The following is a 24,764-nucleotide window of genomic DNA, read 5'->3' as shown; positions in this document are numbered from 1 at the left end:
GCATTTGTTGGTGCTTGATTTCTTGATAGTAGCCATTCTTCCCGGGGTGAGGTGGAACCTCAGTGTTGTTTTAATTTGCATCTCTCGAATGACCAGTGAATCTGAACATTTTTTTGCATATATTTATGCTGTTTGTATTTCTTCAGCTGAGAAGTGTGTATTCATCTCAGATGCACATTTTTGGGTTGGATCTTTATATGTGTGGGAGGACTAATTTTTTTTTTATTGGTACCAGGGATCAAACTCACGACCGCCTGCTTGTAAGGCAGGTGCTTATGCCGCTGAGCTAAATCCCTAGCCCCAGAGAGGACTAATTTTTTTGAGTTCTGTGTATGTTCTCCATAGTAATCCTTTGAGAACAGCTGTAAGTTTCTCCCACGTTGTGGGTTGTCTCTTCACTCTGTTGGTGGTTTCTCTTGCTGTCCAGAAGCTTTTGAGTAGGGTGAGATCCCAGTTGTTGACTCTTTGTGATAGTTCCTGTGCAATCTGAGTTTATTCATAAAGTCGTTGCCTACACCAATGTCTTCAAGAGTTTTACCCACTCTATCTTCCAGCAGATTGAATGTTTCTGTTTTAATATTAAGGTCTTTGATCCATTCTGATTTTAGGTTAGTGCATGGTGAAAGATATGGGTCCAGTTTTAATCTTCGGCATGTGTAGAGCCAGTTTTTCCAGCACTATTTATTAAAGAGGCTGTCTTTTTTCCAGTGGATGTGTTTGGCACCTTGTCAAAGATAAGGTGGCTTAGTGTGTCTGGAGTTATTTCTGCATCTTCTAATCTGTTTCATTGATCTTCTTTTTGCTAGTACCACATCATTTTTATCACAAGAGCTTTATAGTATAATTTCAAGTCAGGGATTGTGATGCCTCTGTCTTGTCCTGTAGTCCAGGATTATCTTTTCTATTCTAAGTCTCTTCTCTAATTCTGTGAGATACATTATTGGCATTTTGATTGGGGTTGCATTGAATCTGTGTAAGAGTTTTGAAAGTATGGCCACTTTTACTAATTAGTTCTTCCTACTGAAGAGCAAGGGATCTCTCTCCATTTTCTAATATCCTCTTCAATCTCCTTTTTCAGAGTACTGTAGTTTTCAATGTAGAGGTCTTTTACAACCTTTGTTAGATTGATTCCTAGGTATTTCATTTTTGAGATGGTCTCACTATGGAGCCCAGGCTGGCCTTGAACTCACAGCACTCCTGCCTCAGCCTCTGAGGTGCTGGGATTACAGGAGTGTGCCACCACACCCAGTTTACACCACATGCAACTCCATGGTTGTTCTTTGTTGTTTTTTGTGGTATGGGGATCAAACCTATTGAATGCTAGGCAAGTGCTTTAAACAGCTGCCGCCCAGTCCTCACCTTTATTTTTTAAGTAAGAAGAGTGGATATCAGAAAGTCATCCTGTAGGGTGTACCCACAGTTTTTTTTTTTTTTTTTTTTTTTTTTTTTTGGTACCAGGGATCCAACGCATGCTTGCCAGGCAGGCGCCTGTGCCACCGAGCTACATCCCTGGCCCTGTACCGCCTGGTTCTATCCTGGACCAAAGACACAGAATATCTAAGAATACCAATTTTGTCACAGCTAACCTCTCAACCACATTGTAAGAAAATGGCTCTGTGTGTGTGTGTGTGTGTGTGTGTGTGTGTGTCTGTGTGAAATAAGCCCAAATCAAAGTGACATTTAACTAGCCTGAGTGAAGGACATGGTGGCTAAGGAAACCAAGAATGTCCCTTGCACTGGTCACCTAGAACTCCATCAACCCCGGTGCCATCGTCTGCCCTGCCCTGCTCAGTGCTGGGGACCAAAGCCAGGGCCCTGCAATGTCACACACATGTGCAACCACTAAGCTACCCACCCCCGGCCCTGCTGTTATCTTTTTTGAGAGTGCATTTATTTCTAGTATGACTGCCACCAACACCACCCATTCAAGGGCAGGACCCTCGGAGGTTTTATTCCCATATCCTGTGCCCAACTCGCTGACCCAAACTGATAAATTAGAGTCCCGTTTCCTGGAACGGGGCAGGGACAGAGGATCGTGTCGACTGGGAGCCGCTGGTAGACATACTTTCTGCGTCAGCCTGGAGCAGCTGAGAAAGAGCTTGGATTCCTGCACAGAGGAAGAAATGTGGGGAGCTAGAGCGGGCTTTGTGGGCTGGGTTATTCCTGGGGCCTGACCTGTCCCTGTCATCGTCATCAACAATCTGAGGCTGTTCTCTCCTTGTCCATAGCAAGCAACTGTTAACAAAAGACCCAGGCCACCGCAGAGCATTACTTCCTGGCTGTTTCCCGGGGCTTTGACAAGCCATCTCTCTGCCTTACGCATAGGATCCCACTGCTAAGGGGAGGAACGGGTGATTTTAAAATACAGTCAAGTCTGGGGACGTAGCCCAGTGTACAAGGCCCTGGGTTGGATCTGCAGCATGGCAAAGATAAATAAAATAGGGGGCTGGGGATTTAGGTCAGCAGCATAAGCGCCTGCCTTGCAAGCAGGCAGTCGTGAGTTCGATCCCTGGTACCAATAAAAAGACCAAAATAAATAAATAAATAAAATAAAATGGAAGCCATAGGTCAAGGGTCTAGAGAGCTGGCCTCATTCCCGACCATGCCAATGGAGAGAAACCACTTTGCCTCTGTCCCTGGCTCTCAGTCCTTGTGAAACCCGTGGGGCACTGTGAGCTTTCCTGAGGTTCACCGGCTAGAGAAGTAGGATGATGAAGAGGAACACATACAGGCTTTTGAGTCTGTAAGTACAGCTTCATCACTGTGCTTTGGGTTTTGGGTGTTCTGCTTTGCTTCTGGTCCTGAGGACTCTGGGCTGCAGTGCTGGCCCTTCTTTTTATTTTGAGAGAGTTCCACTGAATTGTCCAGGCTGACCTCCCACTGCAAACCTCCTGCCTCCTGCCTGAAAGCCTCCAAAAAAGCGGGCTGGTGTTTGAACCACTAAGTAGCTGGTTCTATCCCCGTGTCTTTAGCAGATGATACTCTCCCTAAGTTCCCTGTGGAAATCGCCCACCTGGGAGCGTCACAGATGCCTGCGATCCCTGGCAAACACTCCCCACGCGGCACAGCCTCCAGCCCCAGAACCTGCCAGGGCCTGGCAGACACAGAAGTCCTGCCCAGAAAGCCACCAGGTGAACCTGGGCTGCGTTTGAGGCTTTGGGCTTGTTTATTTAGCTGTAACTATTTTTTATTTCCTCTAAGACTGCCACACTACAGGGAATTAAGTTTTTTAGCTTTCTGGCTGACTGGCTGGTTTTTTCTTTGTTTTGTGGTGCTGGAGATGGAGCCTGGAGCCTGGCTCAGGGGAGGCAACGCTCCACGGAGAGCTACACCCCCCCGGCCCAGACCGTCCCTCATCCAATTTGATGAAAGCCTGCCAGGCACATCCGTGGGAATACTGTGCCTTGTTTCATTATTTCCTGCCTGACTGCCTGTTGGCTAAAGAGTAAAGGGGCAGAGGACGGTGTGCCACTGATGGTCATCTGGAACCCAGTTCGACAGCTGTGAAACCTGCTGATGGCTCAGAGTTACCTGTTGGGGGGCCGCTAGCCTAGACACCGACAGCCTCCGCACGGCCCTCAGTGAGGGTCTGGGGCCTGCCCCACCGCGCTCCGAGGCAGCCAGGTATCTTTCCCCAAGATGCCCGTATCTGTCACTGCTCTCCAAAACTCCTGAAACCCCTACTGGAAAAACAAAGCAAAGCAGGGGAAAAAAATGAAGAAGGCAGTAAACATAGGAAGAAATAAAGGGAAGAGACGCAGGCAAGCAAACTGCAACGACACTCATTCCTTTATTGTTGACTGTGTTCCTGAACAGGGCTGGGGCCTGCAGCTGCTGGTCACAGCACACTGCGGTGCACTCCTGCTCACAGAAAGGCCTCCGTCCGAAGCCAAGGGACAGAGGGTAATGTTCTATATATATATTTATATATTACATATGTCCCATATAGTCATATGGATAGAGTAACGAGAGTGGGCCGCTGGATTAACTGTTGTCCTAAAGAAAGACCATAGCAACAAACAGGAAATTTGGTCCTAAACAAGGCCCTCACTTGGTCAATCAAATGTTTGATATATCAAAAGGAAAAAGAGAAAACGAGAGATCCAGCCACCCTCATGGGCCCTGCTCCAGTTTCACTGAGTGTAGTGTCCCCTGTACAGGTAACCGCGTGCACACACACACACACAGACACAGAATCACAAGCAGGGGCTCCATCTCCAACCGCACCTGGGTCCAGCTCTCAGACCGGAAGTGGGGAAGTTGGCGACATTGTGCTCTAAGACTGTGAGGGACAAGTGACCAGACAAGACAGAGATGATGGGTTCAAGCGGGGAATGGCCTGACTCGTGCTGCTTCAACCAATAACCAGCAAGCTCAGGGGGAGAGGCTGCTCAGTGCATCCCTGAGGGCCCTCCAAGCCCAGGCCACGGGGGTGGAGGACACTGCCACACACAACCACTGCCCAACTGCGGCCAGACTCTGGCCTGCATCCCGAGTCTCAGTGAACCTCTCCGGTGCTAAGGAAAATTGTGATTCCCTTGAAGGACGGGAGCAAATGGCCACTGCGTTGCTCAACCATCTAGTCGGAAATGACAGCGGAGCAAAGAGCATCATTGAGGGAAATCAAACAAAATGTGATCCTCGGAGCAGCACTTGAATAGTGCAAGAGAGATTTATTTCCTGAAGAGAAGAGAAGAGAAGAGAAGAGAAGAGAAGAGAAGAGAAGAGAAGAGAAGAGCCCCACATCTGCCTGCCCTACCCCAGAGGCAGAGCTGCTTTCTGTCTAGGGACGGGAGACTCCCACTCGGAAGGTGTCTGAGAGCCTCGCTCGTGATGACCTCTGCAAAACATACACTGCAAAGGTGATCAAAGCATTTGATCTTATGATCCTTAGGAGGAGAGAATTTCCTGATTTTTCAACCACCATAAAATTAAACAGTAAACTGTTTAATGTTTACAATTATAATACCTTGTGCATGTTTATCAACAGTTTTTTGAATAGATCTAAGGTCTCTACTCAAAAGACAGAGAGAGGGTGAGGGATTCATTTCTAAGGTATACTAGGCAAGTGTTACGAAGGATCCAGTGTCCCTGTGCAGTGAAACTTGTTTTGTTTTGCTTATTTTTGTTTGAGACAGGATCTTACTACGGAGCTCAAACCTGCTGGAATTCTCTGTGTAGCCCAGGTTGGCCTCAGACTTCCAATTCTCCTGACTCGGCCCCCGACCCCGCCTGCAATTACAGGCGTGTGCCACCGTGCCTCTCTCAATGTCATAATTTTAATTCAGATTTAACTTCTAAAATAAGGTAATAAGGTGAGGTTGCATATGTGCAAAGGCATTTTGAAAATTAAAGGATGAAAATTTTTGTCCTACTTGCAAAAAATAAAGTCAGTTTTTTTTTTCTTGGAAGCAATTTACTTATCACCTGCAGTATCTGGAGACATTTTGGGCTGTCACAAGAGAAGATAAAGTGGGACCAATTTCGTAAGTGGTAAAGAATGGGGCAGTTTTCAACAAAACAGTATGCAGAAAATACGCCTTCGAGACGGGTAACAAAGCTGGCAAGGATTTTGCCTGGGTGTCTGTTTCCTGTGCTCAGTGCAGAGGGAACCGTGACACCATTGCTTAGGCAGGGATACGACGACACTGATCCCTTCTGCAATGACCTGAGACCTGGCAGCTGCAGGGGGAAATGGCCACAGCAGGAAGGAGCCAAGCTCGAAAATGGGGAGTTAGTTTGATGACTTGTTGACCAAAGGAAGCTCACAGAAGGGACAGAAATAGAGAGACCCAGGGGAGGATTTCCCTTGACGACCGTCCACATCATCTGGGTCCATTTCCTGCAGGTCCCGACACGGCATCAACCCCTTGGTTTGTGATTCCTATTCAAGGCTGGGAAGGTGGGCAGGAAGCCGAACTGGGGAAGCCAGCGTTGGTGAGGTCATCGAAGTCCTTGCAAGAGAGCCTGAGAGGCAGGAAGAGGTGGTCCGAGCCCCAGGAGGTGGAGGACAGAGCCCTGTCCACCGGGACTGGAGCCTGGGACTGTCAGGAGGTCTGTCGCCCTCGAAGTCTTCTCGTCCCAGGAAGTGCTGAGGGGCTGCTCGTGGCAGGGGCAGAGGTGACCCCTGTGCTGCCACTCAGGCACTGGTGCCTCCCTGAGGGGGGCGGTGACACGGGAGGTGCTGGAGGTTTGACTGGGGGTTTCCAGTCCGGAGAGAAGGAGGCTACCACAGACCACGGCGGCCCGGGTGCTTCCCGGCCACGATTGGCTCCACGAATAAATAACATGGATTAAATAAAGGAGGTGCAGAAGAGTGGGCACCCCATCATACACACGCACGCGCGCGCACACACACATGCACACACACTCAGACGCACACCACCAAGCTGCGGATGAGATGAGCCGGGGCTGGCTGCCTCGTGCCCGGAGTTAGGCGCTGGGCAACCTAACTGTGAAGGCTGTCACTCGTGGTCCACCGCTGTGGCAGGGTGCAGAGGGGCGGAGGCCATGGAGGCATGTGTGGCGGAGGGCGGAGGCCGCTGGGGGCTCTGGCACCTGCAGGGATGGGGCGGTGGGTGGAGGGGGAGAGGAGGGAAACACGGGACACGAAGAGTCACATCTTCCCTTCCCCTGCCACAGCCCAGCTGGGTGCTCCCCAAACCCTCGTCCACCTCAGCCAGCCCGTGTGGTCCCCTGCCTAAGTCCACTGCTCCCTCTGACCACAGAGGTACTGACCAGGATCTGGACTTTCGGACTTTAGACGTGGACGGTCTTTCCAGAAAGCTGTCCAGTCGCATGAGCCTCTCCATGTGTAGTGCACGCGGGTCTTGTTCTTGGTCATGAGAAAATTCCATCTCGAAGATTGCCGGAGGGGACACGTCCAACTCCAAAAACATGACATTTTCAGCCTGCGATGCAATCACGTCAGGTGTGAGCGGTGGCATCAGTGGCCGCACCCTCTAGGCACTCGGTCAATCTTAGATGTCGGCAGGGGTGGCCGGAGGCTTAGGGGAAGCAGAGGGGCGCCCACTCCCTCGGGTTTCCCTCCGTCCTGCTCTGACTCCCCAGTTTCTTACCCGGTACCTGGGGTGGGACCCCATCGCGATGGCAACCCGAGCGTATTGGCTGATCGGCCTCTTGTAGCCCACGGCGGACGTAGGCCGCTTCTTCATCTGGCTACTGCTCCTGTAGGGAAGGCGATGTTAGGATGGCTCCCTCCCACACAAAGGACAGGACCCCAGGGTCGCGCAGGTGGCCAGGACGCCCTGCGTGTGGCAGGGTCTGGGATTTTCCTGGAATTTTCGTCTCCTTGCTGTAATACAACCTGACCACTGAAAGGGGTTTAACAGAAGAAAGCACAGGTGTCTTCACTCTTGTTCTAATAGTTTTTTCCACAGTAAAAAGGGCTGATTAAAGGCTGGAGCCCAGGAGTTCAAGGTCAGTATGGTCAACATGGTGAGATCGTGTCTCAGAGAGGGAGGAAGGGAGAGAGGAGGAAATAATTAGAAGTTTTTTGTTTGAGGCAGGATCTCGCAATATAGTTTAGGCTGGCCTTGAACCAAGCTGGTCTCAGCCTCCCGAGTGCTGGGATCATAGAGATTCTTGTAGCTCATGTAACACCACAGTTTTACAGCTGGCAGGGGTCTTGGGAAACTAACCAACGAAAAACTAAGGCAGAGCTGCAGATCTAGGACCTCAAGGGTGGAAAGGGCAGGCTGTTCCCATTTCTCAAATAAAACTGTCTAATTTGTCATAAAAAAAATTTTTTTTTTTGACAGGGCTCACTATGTATTGCAGTCCGGCCTTGAACTCACTATATCATCCAGGCTGGCTTCAAACTCTTGGTGATCCTCCTGCCTCAGCCTCCTGAGTGCTGGGGTTACGGGTGTGCACCACCATATCCAGAAAAATTAATTTTCATAACCTTAGATCAGGCAATGGTTTCCTTAGCTGTGATAACAAAAGCTCGAGCAACCAAAGGAAAAAGTCAATGGACTTTAAAGACTGTTCACAGAATGGGAGAAACTATTTGCAAATTAATATATCTGATGAAAGACTTGTATTCAGAATATACAAAGAATACTTAAAAATCAGTAAGCCACATTCGGCGGCACACATCTGAATGCCAGGTACGTGTGAGCCTAGGGCAGGAGGCTGACAAGCGAGATGACAATCCAGTGACCTTATCAAAACTGTCTCGGGAGGAGGACTGGAGATGTGGCTGCTATTGCTACTGCTGCTGCTGTGACAAATAATAATAGTTAAAAGATAATCCCACTTAAAGTGGGCAAAAGATCTGACAGGCTGAGGCAGGAGGATTTCGAATTTGAGCCTCGCCTGGGGAACTTAACAAGAATGAGTAAAAACACGGAGGATGTAACTGTGGAAAAGCACCTCTGGGTGAAATACCCAGGCCTACAAAAACAGTCATCTAGATCGATACACAGCCAGACATAAACGGGTGATAAGCACATGAAAAGACCTCCACAGCATTAGTTAGGAGGGCGACACAGAGCTGCTGGATGTAGCTCAGTGTTAGAGCAGAAGGGCCCAGGTTCGATCTGCAGCCCCAGAAAAATAACAACCCCCCCTGAAAGTACCACAGTGAGATATCCCTTTAGATCCACTAGGGGGACCACAGTTTTATTGTTTTTTTTTTTTGTTGTTGTTTTTGTTTTTTTTTTTGGTGCTGGGAATCAAACGCAGGACCTCACTCTTGCCAAGCAGGTGCTTCTGCCACTGAGCTAAATCCCCAGACAATGACTAGAATTTAAAATACAGGCAATAATGCGTGTTGGTGAGGACTCGGACAAGCTAGAAGCCTCTTATACAGTGAGTGGGAATGGAAAATGGTATAGATGCTTTGGAAAAGCTTGGCAGTTTTACAAAAAATTAAACTAGTTGAGGGCTGGGGATTTAGCTCAGCGGCATAAGCACCTGTCTTGCAAGCAGGCGGTCGTGAGTTCGATCCCTGGTACCGATAAAAATGAAAAAGACAAAAAAAAAATTAAACTAGCACTTCTACTACTAAGCATATACTCGAGAGAACTGAAACCCAGGTGTGGGGGTGCGTGCCTGCAATCCTACCCCTGAGGAGGCTGAGGCAGGAGGGTCCACCAGGAGTTTGAGGCCACCCTGAGCTACATAGTGAGGTCAAGATCAGCCGGAACTACACAGTGAGACCCCGCCTCAGAAAAACAAAAACAAAAATCAGAGAGAAGGGTGAACTGAAAACATACATACATAAAAGATTTATAACGGACCCAAGGTGGACATTCCCCACACGCCAACTGATTGACTGGTGAACACAGACAGTGCGGGCCGATCGCAGGAGGCAATCGTGCCTGCACTAGGAAGGGAGTGAAATGTGGTGGAGGCCACAAGGTGGATGAAACCCTAAAACGTTTTGTAGAGGAAGGCGCCAGACCACTAACTGTGCGGCCCACAGAGGCACCGCCGTGGGACAGAAAGCAGGTGGTCACTGACTAGGACTGGGAAGGCTTCAGAGAACTGGGGCTGACGGCTCCGGGCCTGGGGTTTCTTTCTGGAGTGAGGAAAATGTTTTGGAATTAGATAATGTTTTAGAATTATATACCTCCATGAAAAGACTAGAAGTCTACTCCAAGTTGGGATTCGGGGCACACGCCTGTAATCCCAGCACTTGGGAGGCTGAGGCAGGAGGATCGTTGTGAGTTCAAGGCCAGCCTGAACTGCATAGTGAGACTGAGTCAAAAAGACAAAAAATAAAACAAAAACAAAAACAAAACTCTACTCATTGGGTATTTTTAAATGGTGGTTTACGTATGTGAACTACACCTTGCCAAAGCTGTTACTTAAAGAGCAAAGAAAACAAAACTCAGGCCTGGCTTTTACAAAACACACAGTAAGCCAGGCATGGAATTACTCCTGTAATTCTGGCTCTCAGGAGGCTGAGGCAGGAGGACCACCATGAGTTTGAGGCCAGTCTGGGATACACAGTGAGTGTAAGGCCAGCCTGGATTACACAGTGGGACCCTGTTTCAGAAAACAGAACAAACAAACCAAACCAAAACCAAAACCAAAACATACTATTTGACCAGAACTCCCAATTCTAGGATTTTTCTCAAATGAAATGATCAGAATACAGACAAAAATTTATATGCAGGGGTGTTTGCTGAAGTATTATTTATAATTGCAAAAGAAAAAGAAAGAAAGAAAGAACAACCCAAATGTCCATCAGAAGGGACCAATTAGATTCTTATTCTGCTGTTTGAGTATGTGCCCATGAAAATTTGTGTGGCTTGGTGTATACATGAGAAAGTCCCCATGATATGTTAAATAAAGAGATGGCATTTTTGTTTCCCGAGACAGGGTCCCACTCTGTAGTCTAGGCCAGCTGTAAACTCACCCGGTAGCCCAGACTACCCTCAAACTTGGGATCTTCCTGCCTCAGCCTCCCCTGTGCTGCAGTACAGGCATATACCACCAGGCCCAGCTTTCTTTTTGTTCTTTATTATTTAATTCCTCAAAGTTCATTTTATTTATAAGTTTATATACTTTAACTTAAATTTTTTTTATTAATACCTTTCCTGATATATACTGATATCTATCTATCTTGAGGAGCTGGTGCATTTATGTATCACATCTTAATGCTTCTTACCTCCTGTTTCTCCTTCTTGTTTTTTTCTGTTTTGTTTTGTTTTTCTGAGACACGGTCTCATTATGTAGTTCAGGATGGCTGTAGCCCAGACTTGAACTCGTGGTGATCCTCCTGCCTCAGCCTCCCCAGAGCTGGGATTACAGGCATGGGCTACCATGCCCAGCTTTATCTTCTTCATGTTGTGATGTTTTTCATTTTTTTCAGTGTTGAGGATTGAACTTAGGGCCTCGCTCATGCCAGCCTGGTGCCCTACTGTTGAGCTACCCTCTTTATGCCTTTGCAATATCTGAATATTTTTACAATGAATACATACAACTTTGTACCTAATGAATCATTTCAAACACTCAGAGAAGCACAGGGAACAGCATACACCTGTGTGCCTACCATCCAGCTTGGTTTACTTAGATCTTCTTTTCTTTCCCCCTTTGATACTGGGGATTGAACCCGGGATCTCTGTACCCCTGAGCTATGGCCCCAACATCTTTTTGTTTTAAAATTTATTTTATCTTTAATTTGATACAGATTCTCGCTAAATTCCCTGGGCGGGTCTTGAACTTGGATCCTTTTGCTTCAGCCTCCCAAATAGTGGAATCACAGGTGCGTACCACTGTCAAATCTTTCTAAATAAAATATAAATAGCTTTTAAGGGTGCTATTTCCTTTGCTTCCCGAGTTAATCAGAGACCGCTTGTGTCTGGTGCTTATCAATATCATGCATTTTCTTACACTTATTTTTACAAGGGTTTTCACACAGCGTATATGCTATTTGTATGTGTTTCTAAATCTTGAACTGTCTGGTATATGAACTATAGTTTTTTTGTTTGTTTTTTGGTACTGGCAATTGAACTTGGGACTATGTGTTTGCCAGGCAGGTACTTGTGTTGCTGAGCTATATCCAAGCTCTGCTTTTTTTTTTTTTTTTTTTTTGTCTTTTTCCTTTTTATCGGTACTGGGGATCGAACTCACGACTGCCTGTTGGCAAGGCAGGCGATTATGCCGCTGAGCTAAATTCCCAGCCCCCTGCTTTTTTTTTTTTTTTTTTAAAACTCAAACTGTACTTCAGATTCACCTATGGAGCTCTAGATGACTAGGTTCACTACGTCGCCATATTACATTAAGGTTTCAGTGTGGCACTCTGCATGTGGCTGTGTGCATGGGTGTGTGCCTGCTCTTACTGACGGGCACCAAGGTGGATTTTTGTTGGTTTGTTTGCTACTAAGCACAGTGCTGTGTCAGGCATGGTGGCTCAGGCCTGTAATGCCAACCACTTGGGAGGCTAAGGCCGAGGATCACAAGTTTGACGCCAGCCTAGGCAACTCAGCAGGACTCTGACACAAGGTAAAGCTTTAAACAGATGATGGAGCTGGAGCTCCGTGCTGTCTGATTCAGTCTCCTTCATCACGGACAGTGGTGCTAGAACATTTGTGTACAAGCGTCTCCATGCACACAGCCGGCATGCTCCCTGAGGTCTGTGCCCACAGTCCAGGTGGTGCATCATGGGGCAGGCACGGTGGCAAGCGTGCCAGATGCTGCTGAGCTGCTTTTCAAGCGTGGTCGCAAGTCTCCAATGCCCTGCGCTGTAGCCAACTCCGAGTCTGCTAGATGTTTTACTTTGAGCAATTTGAGGAGTATAAACGTAAACAAACACACAGACCAACAAACAATAAAGAGAGGCAGCAGTGGCCAGGTGGCCATTCTGCCCTTCCTCTGGGATCACAGGCTGAGCTGATAGCAACTGAGGTACAAAACCAACCTAATTCACGTGTTGTTTGACTGATTTTGCAGGCCTAAAGCTGGTAGTCTGAGATCTATTTAGAGGATACTAATGTGCAACAGAGCAAGCTTAGGGGATTTCCTTCAGTCTTATTTTTGAAATGCAATATTGTTCTTTTTTGTTTTGTTCCATTTGATTGTTTTCTTTTATTCAAAGTTCTGTTTGATTGGTTTAGTATGTTCTGTTGTTTGATTTTATTATGTCTGATGGTATGGGCAGCTATTTCGAAGATAACAAGAGGCTTTATGATAGCCATTGATGATTTCCTATTATTGTGTTTTGAAGTCCTGTATCACTTTCACTGTTTTGTTTTGATTGGCCTTTTTTGTTTGGAGACAGGGTTTCACTATACAGTTTGGGCTGGCTTCAAACTCACAGTGATCCTTCTGCCTCAGCCTCCTCAGTACTGGATCACAGGTGTGCAGTGCCATGCCGGGCTCTCATCACTCCATCAGCTTTTTTTTGTACCAGGAATTGAACTCAGGACCTTGCACTTGCCAGGCAGGTGCCATTATACTGAGCTACATCCCCAGCCCTTGACTGGCTTTATTCTGTCTTATTTTGTTTGGTTTTATTCTCTTTAAGATAAAATTTTTTTTAAAGGTAGAAAAGAAAACAAAGCTATTTCCAGTTTTAAAAATAAAAGAGCAAAGCGTTTGGAGTGGGACAGACCTGGCTTTGCATGCTGGCTCTGCCTCCTAAGAAGTTCTGTCACCTTTGAGAGTAGGTCTCTGTCTTTGGGCCCCTGACGCATCGCCCTGCTATGGAGAACCGCTGATATAAACAGGGCACGCGTTTAGCTGGGACGCAGAGAGGGCTCAACGCACAGCAGCTGCGATCATTACGAATTCTCGCTCTGCTTGCCAACTTCAAGGAGGGACACAGATGGAGGGAAACGAGCAATGAACAATGGGAAGACAGAAGAGCAGAACCAGGCCGGGGCTTCTCGGGGAGGGCACAGCAGCGGGGCAGGAGCCCACAGAACCCGGCTCTGCAGCAGAGTGCACCAAGTCCCCTCTCACAGCTGTGAACTGTGGGCGAAGCTTAGCCCTGGGACCAGGCGGAGGGGTCGGGCCGGGCAGCGGGCACCAGCAGTGTGACCCAGTAAGGACGATGGAGCCATTCTGGGTGGCGTGGACGAGGGGAAGGGGACTGGGGACCCAAGAATCTGTAACCGGGACACTAAATTTCCACCCACTCCCCTTCTGCCCAGGCCTGCTTTCAGGATCTATGGGCAGCCCCAGGACACAGCTGGGACCCTCAGTGCCTTCTCCCTGCTGCGCCCTGTGAGAAATCTTGGAACCCACATAAAGCTAAGAAGGTTCTTACTCAGGTCAGCATTGCCTCTGTCAAAAACCAGTTTAACTTTCTTTAGTTCTACCAAGAGCAAAAATGTTCACTTTTTAAACCAGTATGCAGCCAGGTGTGGTGACCCGCATCTGTAATCCCAGCACTTGGGAGGCTGAGGCAGGAGGGCTGCGGGGAGTTCAAGGCCAGCCTGGGCTATGTAGCAAGATCCTGTTTCAAAAACCAAATTAAAACAAACCAAAAACCAAAATTTAGAGTAGGACGCAATCTGAATTCAAAACAAAGCAAAACAAACTGAACTGCCCTTGTTGCTTTTAAGCCTCAGAGGCAACCTGGTTTCTTTGGAATCCCATCATTAATAATACTGGTTGGGGGTGAGGAGCTGAGGATTTAGCTCAGCAGCACAGCCCCTGCCTGGCAAGCATGGAGTCCTGAGTTCAATTCCCAAAAACAAAGCAAAACAAACCAAAAAACCAAATACTGGTTGGCCAGTAAGATTGCTAATGTTTATCTTAATGAATTTTTGTGGTGCTGGGATTGAACCTAGGGGTGCTCTACCACGGAACTACACCCCCAGCCCTATTTATTTATTTTTGTCTTTTTTGACACAGGGTCTCACTATGCAGTTCAGGCTGGCCTTGAGCTCACTTTGTAGCCCAGGCTGGGATTACAGGTGTGAACCAGTTTTTTTTTTTTTTAAGAAAAGTTCTCTTTAAATTGCTAAATTGTACGGGCTGGGCTCAAACTTGCAGTCGAGCCTCAGCTCCCCAGCGTGCACGCCATCCCAGCTGGTTGTGAAACCCGAGAAACTAAAAACTAGATCAAAAAAAAAAAAAAAAAAAAAACTAGAAGATCATGCTTGTTGTAAGCAAGTCCCGCCCCCACCACGGCAACCTTACTGCAAAACCGTTCGTGACTGTGGAAGCAACCCTACCTGACATGATTTCAGTACTAACAGGACAGTGGAGAGAAGCAGGAAGGAGATTTCTGGAGTAGGCGGGGACCCCTCCAGAGCCGGGTCACCCCTCCCGGAGAGCAGCGTGGGCGGGTCCACGCTTGTGAAACGTGTTTGCGGTCACAGCCTCCAAGGGGACAGTGTGGCCTTAGGTAATTAATGCTAACAATGCCTTTAGTGTGGGCCTCCCAGAGCGCCACAGGCCACGGAAAGCTTCCCACGACGCCCTGATGAGCGCAGGATGCTCCGCAGAAGGCGCTGCGTGCCCGCTAGCCCCAGGGTCATGACGTCACAATCGGTGCGAGCCAATGGGGCAGGAGGCCCAGACCCCAGGCTCCTCCACGCCGGGGAAGCCTCTTTGAGCACAGCCAGGCTGCTGCAGGGAGCGCAGGGGACACAGGGGGCCCAGGGGACCCCAGCCAGCAGCCCCCGCCCCGGGGCCAGACATCATGCACACTCTGCAGAGGCAGGGGCACGGGGACTCCCTTTAGGGTCAGCTCTGCTTTATACCCCACCGCTTGACAAAAAAAAAAAAAAAAAAAAAAAAAAAAAAAAAAAACTAAAAAAACATATCATATACACACTCCCAGCTGCATTTTGACTTATATTTAAATTTTTCCCTTTGTAAATTTTTTGTTCTTTTTTTTTTTTTTTTTTTTTTTTTTTTTGAGACAAAGTCTTACTATGCAGCCCAGGCTGGACTTGAACTTGCTTGGGACTGTCCCGCCTCAGTCTCCTAAGTGGTGGGATTTCAGGCATGTGCCACCACACCCAGCTTTTTTCTTTTTTGAACTCTGAAATAAATATTAAATATTGCAGATTATAATCACCAGACATAGCAAGCCAGACAGTGACTTTGGAAAAAAAGGGAAGAGCTGGGTGTGGTGGCACACACCTGTACTCCTAGCATTTGGGAGGCTGAGGCAGGACACTATGAGTTTGGGGCCAGCCTGGGCTATATAGTGAGCTCAAAACCAGCCTGAATTTCATAGCAAGATCCTGTCTTAAAAACAACAACAACAAGACCATAATTATTTTAGTGTGTGTGCAGTACTCAGGAGGCTGAGGCAGGAGGGTCACTGTGAGTTGGAGGCCAGCTTGGACTATACAGTGAGACCCTGTCTCAACCCCTTCCCCACACACAAAAAAAAACCCATGAAAGTTATTAGTGATATTTATTCTAAGTGTGCCGGTTTAAGAGAACTATTTTAGTTTTTAAAATTTGTGAATGGCTTTTCAGCATATGCGAATCATCTTGTTTTTGGAAAAGAAAAATGTGTCTATGCATAGAAAAAAATGGAAAATGCATATCCAATATTAGCAGATTATCCCTCAATGGACGGAAGCTTCCTCTTCTTCCCCTCCCCCTCTTTTTTGCAGTGCTGGAGACGGAACCAGTTTGGGTTCCACATGCTGGGAAAGTGCTACACACTGAAACACATCACCTTACCCTTTTTACTATGGGACATGGTCTTGCTGAACAGTTCAGGCTGGCCTCCAATTTGTAATGATTCCCCATTGGCCCTCAGAGTATTTGGGATTACAGCTGTTCATCAACATATCTGGCTCAGAAATTTTTTTTCCTAGTGTTGTTTGTTTAGTTTTTGTTTTCATGATACTGGGGATTGAACCAAAGGCCTTCATACTGAGTTGCATTCCAGCTCTTTTTACATTTTTTTATATTTTAAAACAGACTTGCTGTGTTGCTAGGCTGCCCAGACTGAGCTCAAACTTGTGACCCTCCTACCTCAGCCTCTCAGTGTGTTGGGGTTACATGTGTGTACCACTGTGCCTGGCTCAGGAGTTTTATGCTTTTAGGCCAGGTGTGGTGATGCATACCTGTAATCCCAGCGCTCAGGAGGCTGAGGCAGGAGGATCACTGTGAGTTTGAGGCCAGACTGGGCTACACAGTGAGCTCCAGGCCAGCCTGAACTACGTAATGAAACCATGTCTCAAAGTGAGAGAAACAGTTTTATTCTGTTTATCTAAATTTTCAGTAACAGTCTCATGCTTAGCATGTGAAAAGCCCCAACACCCAAAATAACAGCAGGTAAATAAACTTTCCATAATGAATACACATTACATTTGCAATTCAATAAAGTTACTTAAAAAGGAAAATACTTTTGGGAAGTACAAAATAAAGAATAGAAGTTCACAATCATCAAATAGAGGCTGGGGATTTAGCTCAGCGGCATAAGCGCCTGCCTGGCAAGTGACAGGTCATGAGTTCAATCCCTGGTACCATAAAAAAAGAAAAAAAAAGTCTCACAATCATCAAATAAAAAGCTTATAGGCTTCAGGCAAAGCACCAAGTGCACTCACTGTCAGGGTCTCGTGCCAGAGACAGATAACACACGAGTCAGGGATAAAGTTAGGAGCAACAAATGAACTCCTCTGGCAAGTGAAGCTACAAAACTCACATCAAACTCCTGTCTCAGTTCCTGATTAGAAGAGACGAAGGGCAGGACAGTTAAATGCAATAAATGTTCTCAGTCAGTGTGTGTGTGTGTGCTATAAAGGACATTATTAGGAACCTGGGAAAACTAAATGTTACTTCTGTAACTATCTCAATATGAAATTCCTTGAAATCAATCATTGTGAAATACAGGCAAAGTCTACAACTTAATCTCAGTTGAGATGTGGTACAATGTTGGAAATTCAGGGCAGCAACGGGCAGGAGCATTGTGAGTTCAAAGCCAGCCTGTGCTACAGCATAGTGAGATTCTGTCTCAAAAGAAAAACGAAACAAAAACATTTGGTATGAGCCAGACATGGTGGCGCACGCCTGTGATCCCAGCACTCAGGAGGCTGAGGCAGGATACTCCAGTTTAGGCTATAAAATGAGTTCAAGGCCAGCCTGGGATACATAGCAAGCACGTGTCCCACAGCGCACACACACACACACACACACACACACACACACACAGATCCGTGCACACACAGAAGAAGCCACACACATCTATTACCCAGCACTCTGGCATGCAGAGGCAGGAGGAATGCAAGTTTGAGCCCAGCCTGGGCAATTTAGCAAGACTCTCTATCAAAAGGAAAAATAAAGGACTGAGATGTACCTCAGTGCAAGGCCCCAGGTTCAATCCCCTAGTACCAAAAAAGGAAAAAAAGTTGGACTATAAACCCAAAGTGACCATTGCAAAGCCCTCGAATGGTGAATTTAAATTGTAAGTGAAAGTATCGGCATTTGAGAAATCAGAAAATGTAACAGTGAGTGCCCCAGTGAGAAGCTGTAGACCTCTGCTGGCTGCCCACCCCAGCTCTGGGGAGCCTCCGGTCCCACCTCGACGGTACCACTCCTAGGCTAGAGCAGCGAATACCCAGGCATCTCCCTTCGCGGCCGGTATCCCAGAGGCAGCCCCGCTACCGGGCTCCAGCACTCAGCCTTGCTCTCCACAGTGACCAGCAGAGGGCGCTGCACACCCAGCCAGGGGACGCAGCAGCCCACAGACAGCAGGTGCAAACAGGTGGGCAGGCTGCATCGCCTGGTGGAGCCTGCAAGGTCACCCTGCCTCTGCCGTGATCTGCATTTCCCGCTGGACTGTGCGCTCTGATTGCATCTGATTTCTCTTCTCTCTGCGGTCTCGCGTGGTGCTGGACACCAGGGAGCCCTTAGCAAACGGGAACCGTGATTGCTATTCCTGACACTCAGCAAACGAGTGTTCAGCACCAGCGGCCCGAGCTCCCCGGACGGGCAAGCAGCTGGGACACGCTCCCCACCTCGGTCCTCTTAGGGTCGGTTTTGCATCTCGGGTCAGTTTCTTTTTCTTCAGAAAACCCTTCCTTCAGGAAGCCCCTTCAAATTAGATGCTGAGGAATCCGTCCTCCCTACCCCATCCCTTCTCGATCCCCAAATCTGCCTCGCTGCAGACGGCTGCCCACCCCACACCAGAGCGGCCTCTCGGCCCGGGCCCAGACGGTTGCAGAAACTCACACTCCGGCTGGGACCAGGGGCTGGAACCGCCACTGCTCCTCCTCGTAGTCCAGGAAGAGCCGGTTCATGATCTTGTTCTTCTCCTCTGGGGGGATGAAGTTCTCGATGATCAGATACCTGGAGACGGGGAGAAGGTGCAGGAGAAGGCGGGAGGCTTCGAAGCAGTCCAGAAAGTTGGGGTGAGGGGTCCCTATAGGAAAACTGAAGCTTGAAAACCACTGCCTCTGGGGCTACTTTTGATGGGCACCCAACATGCACTGGGCAGGTGTGTGTGTGTGTGTGATCAAATTCAGGCCAAGGAAGTGGAAACTCCAGACAGAACTGGGCTGTCCTTCCTCCTCAGACCCACGGGAGTCCCAGGACACATGGATCATGGAAGGGCATGCGGTGAGGCCAGGCCCCCAGGAAGGAGCGGTCTGCAGCGGGAGGCCCTGAGGCTGCGGGGACCCAGGCCCGGAACAGGAGCTGGCCCTACTTGAGCTTGAGTTCGCGCGTCTGCTCGTTCTGTGCTTCTTCCAGGTCCTGCCGCACGCGGATGTACTCATCGTGTTGGTCCTGGATCTCCGCCTTCACCGCCTGCAGCTTGGCATAGAGCTGGGGGGGGGGTCAGGGGGGCAGCTCAGAGGCTGCTCGCTCGCTTTGGCCTCAAGGTCCCAGTCCCCCAGCCCGGGCCCTGGGAGCTGCAGGTTCAGGCCCACAGGCTACACCTGGGATGGGCCTGGGGCTTCCAGCCTGAACTCCCCAGGGCTGCTCCCCCACTGAAGCCCCCTGCACTGAGGCTGCTGTCTTTCAGCAGCTGTTAACTTTGTCCGGTGTTCACCCTGGGAGGGACCTTTTGGTCCAACACCCTGGTTTTATATTTATTTACATATTTATTTAAAACAGGGTTTCACTATGTAGTTCAGGCTGGCCTTGCGTTCACTATGTACCCCAGGCTGGCCTTGAACTCACAACAATCCTCTTGTCTTAGGCTCCAGAGTGCTGGGATTACAGGGGTGCACTGCCACACCTTATTTTTACAGATAGGGAAGCTTGTAAGGTCGTACAACTAACCCAAAGAAGAGCCAGAGCTAGAGCTCTGATCTCACCTGAAGACCCAGGCAGGGGCTGGAAAGCATTTAGTGGGAAGGTGACCTCCTCCACTCCTGCCTCTGCAGGTTCCCAAAAGCGGTGGTGTGGAGGTCAGTACTGGCCTGCCTGGTCCACCCCTAACCTGCTGGGCAGTGTCCATGGTAACTGCCACAGTGTCGGGGCCACAACCCAGCCAGTCCCAGGGCAGCCTCATCAGTGACCCTGGGGGGATCCCAGGTTCCTCCCCATCAAAGCTGGACCTTGCCACTTCCTGCTGTAGACCTCTCGTGCACACGTCTTCTCCTGTCATGGTCTTCAGGGTCCTGGTGACCACAGATTCTTGTCCGTCGACAGTATGGAGGGCCTCGTTTGCCTTTCCTGGGCTTGCCCAGGCTTGAGTCTCACACCCCCCTGTGACCCCCTCATCCTTCTCTGGGTCCAGCATCAAGACTATGCCTCACTGTGACATTATAAGTGGGGGAGGAGTTACTCAGGCCCACGATAGTGGCAACTCTCAAGAATGGAAGTGACGCATTCGGCCTGTGAACTCCCATAGCCCAGGAGAAAAGGCTCGGCTCTGCCCAGCGCCACTCTCCTGCCTGTCCCGCTCCTCCGCCAGCAGCTCTGGAAACCGCTCAGGGGTTCTTGAGCCACGCACAGTGGGGAAGGGTCTCGAAGCGCAGACTCCTGGGCGGCCCTCCCTGCCGTGGCGCTCACCTTCTTGAGCTTCTTGGTTTTGACCTCCACCTCCTGCTGCAGGGATGTGTAGGTGCCCCGGAGCTCCATGGTCTCCTCGTCTCGGAGGAGCATCTCCTGCTGCATTTCGCGTTCACGGCGTTTCTAGGCCAAAGCAGGGCGAGGGGACCTGGTGAGAGGGCACTGCCAGGAGAGGGCCGAGGGCACCCAGGGACCAGGGGCCATGCTCCTCCAGTGGAATGACCCTGGGCTGGTAACAGAGGGGGCCCAGAGTGCCACTCAGCACTGCAGTCCCAAGGACCGCAAGTCCACGGCCAGTGAGCACCCTCCCCGAGACATGACCTCCAGGCCCTGAGGCCAGGCAGCCCTACCTGCTCGGCGATCTCCTGCCTCTTCAGTTCCAGCATCTTCTGCTGCTCGTTGGTGTGATCCATGATGTTCCTGCCCCCGATGAGCAGCTTGCTCTCCATGGCCTGGGGACACAGGGGTTCAGAGGGTTTGGTGGGGCTGCGGCACCCCCCCCCCCGCCCCTCCGCTCTGGGTCCTTCTAGGAGCAGCCAGAAGATGTGACCCAGATGGGGCCTCGGGGGATGGCCCTGGAGGACAGTGGAGTTTTCCCCTCCAGCCTCTGGGCCGCAGGCAGCACAAGGCTTCCATTGTGTACAGGCCATGCAGGAGCCAGGAGAGGGCACCCCTGCGGGAATACAGGGCACCCGATCTGTTTGCTTTGGTTACAGAGGAAAGGCCGGCTCCCTAGGCCTGCCTGAGGGTAGGTGGCAATCTAATTCTGGCGACGGGGCCCCCCGGGGTTCAGAAGGGGAGGTGAAAGACTCCTGGCTCAGAAGCCAGCTCTCTATCTGGGCAGCGGGCAGGGGGTTAACCTGTGGTCAGAAGCCACAAGGAGAGACAGTGCAGCTAAAGGAGGCCCCACGGCAGCCAGGACTCTGGCGGCAGCCTGCAAGGCGGGGGCTCCCCGCCTCAGACAGGAGGGGGCCATGGGCGCTTATGCCCCTCACTTTCCACATCTGCAGTATGGGAACGTGGCAGCCTTCCTCCCAGCATGACTGCAAAATGTGTCTGAGTGCACCGTTAGGAGCTAAACCAAGCCCTGAACGGCCGCAGCCTCCATCTTACTTTTAGAGAAAAGATGATTTCTCTTCTTGCTTAACAAATGAAGACATTGAGAACAACCAGCCCAAGGCCATGCAGCTAGAGAGTAACAAAGAGGTAAGATTCGCACCCCGACCTTGCACTCATGAGAGGCCTCTGCCCTCCCGTGCAAGCCCGGTGAGCGTTCAGCAGACTCTCAGTAGGTGCTTCTGGAACTGGAAGTTGCGATCATGATGCATTATTTTTTCTGCTGCCACCTAACTACGGCTTCTCCATCAGCCTCATCACCAGCTCACACGCTTAATTCATCTGTTATTTGTTTTTTTCTTTTTGGGGTAGTGAGGTTTGAACCCAGGCCTCACATATGCTAGGCACATGCTCCACCACTGAGCTCCAGCTCCAGCCCTTTTTATTTTATTTTCTGAGACAAGATTTCATTAAGGTGCCCAGGCTGGATGGGAACTTAGGATCCTCCTGCCTCAGCCTCCCATAGCTCAGATTATAGATGTGCCCAGCTCTGATCTAACGCATCCTGATGCTTTCTTGCTTTGCATTTGGTAAGGCCCCGAAACTGAATGTCTCCAGACACTGGCGTCTTTGGCATCTTACCACAGCTGGCCAGCTGCTGATCCCATCAGACATGCTTCTCAGCGTGGGTCACACCTACTCTCCTGTCCCCACCGGTACCTGCGTTCTTCACTGAAATCCTCATACCTTGCCTAGGGCTTTCCCACTGCCTCAGTCTCCCTCTCCACATGGCACCCTGGGGAACCTTGAAAAACGCAAGCTTGCATAGCTGCTCCTCTGCTCCGAATGGTCCTCCATCCTGCAGAAGGAAACTCCATGTTTGTAGCGGCTACCGGCCTCCTGGCCTGCCCATCTCCCGACTGCTCACTCCATGTGCCCTGTGTTCAGTGCCCTCTGCTGCCATGGCTCCCCACGAGGCCCATCCCGCTCTACGTCCCCTGGACAGTAGTGACTTATCCTGCAAGACCCATCTGGAGCACCTTGAGGACTTTTCCCCGCTGCCCCTCAAAGCTGTTCTTTCCAGTCTTGGTAATCAGGACATATTCCTACTATTTCCCCATAACAGAATCATTATTTGTCCACACCCTGCCTCTCCTGTGGGTCCTTCAAGGTAGGGGTCATGTCTTTTCCATGTCTTAGGGTTCGTGGGGCCCAAGGCAAGGGCTCAGTGAGCGTGATGGAGTGAGGGGAATCCTGGGTAGTCTCAGAGGGACTGCAAGTCTTCTCTGGGTTCTTTTGACTAGAACAAGCCCAGACCTTTGCCTGAGCTTCTCCGCCTCTGATGGGGTCGCCCCAGCCCCGTCACAGGAGCAAGACCAGGCACTGAACTGCTCTAACAGCGTCTGCAGGAGCCTGGGGTCTGACCTGGCCTCAAACCCGGGATGTAAATGTGCCCTTCAGCTGTAAGAACTTGTATTTTCCTCAGCATTTTATGTGACTCTAGCAATTGTTTTTGTCATCTAATAAACACCAGTTCGCACGCTCTGCTGCATATCAGAATTCCCTAGGAAAATTTTCAAACCATCCAGACCTGGAGAACCAGAATGCCTGCTGTATCTGGATTGCCAAGTTTGTTCAATGCAGGATATAGCATGAGAGGACTCCTTTCAGGGCGGAATACCAACCCTCTCTGAGACGGGGTCTCACGCTGTAATCCAGGCTGGCTGGGGTGCACTATGGTGTCCCAGGCTGGTCTTGAATCATGACCCACCAGCCCCAGCATCCTGAGTGGTGGGATTTCCAGTGCGTAGCACCACACCCAGCTTAAATTTTTTTTATTAGTACAACAGTCATATACATATGGTCTGTGGCTAGATTTTAACTTGTTACAGTTTTGGTTTGATTTTTTTGGGCAGAGGGTCTCTATATGTGGCCCAAGCTGGCCTTAAAAACTCATAATCAATCTGCCTCAGTTTCTCGAGGTTTTGTTTTGTTTGTTTGTTTTGGTCTTTTTGAGACAGGGTCTTGCTGTGTAGTTCAGACTGGCCTTGAGCTCACTTTGTAGCCCAGGGTGGTCTCAAATTTGCAACGATGCTCCTGCCTCAGCCTCCTAACTTCTGGGATTAGGCATGCGCCACCACATTCTGGCCAATCTCTTTGAGTTCTGGGATTCTAGGCATACACCACAGCACCCAGCTACACCACCATTTCCAATGATGGCTCAGATAGGGCACTAACGCAGCCAGGTCACAATCACGCTGGGAAACATGACTGGAGGACCCAGACCCCAGCCTACCTGGCTGCAGAGCCCAAGGCCTTCCGACTGCAGTCCCCGAGCTGAGCTGCCTCAGGACACAGGACCAGCTAAAGGCGGATGGACTCATTTCCAGCCGGACAAAGTCATGTCTGACTAATCTGAGAGTTCCTCCACACTGGGGGGCCAGAACTTTGGACAATAAAATGCTCCCGGCAAGGCTGTACCTGAGAGGTTCCTGGAAGTTACTGGGACAGGGAAGGAGATGGAGAAAGCAACAGTGGGCAGAGGAAGCAACAGAAACAACAGGCATTTCTCCAGATGGAAAGAAGCACAATGGTAGGTGATAGAACTGGTCGCTGTTGGAAATCGTACAACTTCACAAGTACCCCACATTCTTCTAGATGATGAAGAACATAAAGCTTTTCAGGCTATGTGAGCTTATGGGCTTGCAAAGGGGAAGGAGGCAGCAGGCAAGCTTCAATTACCTTCTGACACTTTGAGGGAAAGTGATCCTAACTCCCGTAAAAACAGATGTGGGTCGATGGACTGGAATAGAAGATGCAAGAAACAGTCTCGGGCACATTTCACTTCTGATCTTGGACAAAGGTCCAAAAACATACCCTGAGGAAAGATGGCCTCTTTAGCAAAGGGTGCTAGGAAAACTGACCACTCACGGGCAGAGGACCGAGTCCACACCCATGCCTCTCACCATGCACTAAACTAAAATCAAAATGGACCAGAGACCTAAATGCTAAAACAGAAATAATCTGCTGGAAGTAAAACTCTTGAAGACATAGGTATAGGCAAGAACTTTCTGGACAGAAGCTCAGTTGAACAAGAAATAACATCAAATTAAAAATCTTCTGCATAGCAAAGGAAACGATCAACAGAGTGAAAAGAAAACCCACAGAATGGCAAAAAATTTTGCCAGCTACACCTCAGACAGAAGACTAATATTTACAATATGTGAAGAACTTAAAAAAAAAATTAGCCTGTCCCAAAACAAAAGACTCAGTCAAAAAGTGGGTCACGGAAACAC

The 24,764-nt window shown here is 49.4% G+C and overlaps 1 protein-coding gene across 1 annotated transcript in view; it reads right to left on the bottom strand.

Moving 5' to 3' along the window:
• Positions 1-3,771: 3,771 nt before the first annotated feature.
• Positions 3,772-24,764, bottom strand: part of Kif3c (kinesin family member 3C) — a 38,440-nt gene continuing 17,447 nt past the window's right edge. Inside the window, exons 2-8 of the mRNA XM_003472853.5 lie at positions 20,763-20,864; positions 20,413-20,535; positions 19,100-19,218; positions 18,625-18,741; positions 7,080-7,188; positions 6,739-6,911; positions 3,772-6,558 (exon numbers count right to left, since the gene is read on the bottom strand). Coding sequence (XP_003472901.1) covers positions 6,465-6,558; positions 6,739-6,911; positions 7,080-7,188; positions 18,625-18,741; positions 19,100-19,218; positions 20,413-20,535; positions 20,763-20,864 — 837 coding nt within the window. The 3' untranslated portion in view covers positions 3,772-6,464. The remainder of the gene's footprint in view (positions 6,559-6,738; positions 6,912-7,079; positions 7,189-18,624; positions 18,742-19,099; positions 19,219-20,412; positions 20,536-20,762; positions 20,865-24,764) is intronic.

This window comes from Cavia porcellus, unplaced genomic scaffold, assembly GCF_034190915.1.
Source record: "Cavia porcellus strain 051 isolate PalLab524CR breed Dunkin Hartley unplaced genomic scaffold, mCavPor4.1 scaffold_1, whole genome shotgun sequence".
NCBI lineage: Eukaryota > Metazoa > Chordata > Mammalia > Rodentia > Caviidae > Cavia > Cavia porcellus.
Note: the sequence above shows the minus strand (reverse complement) of the source record. Positions and strands in the feature narration are given on the sequence as shown.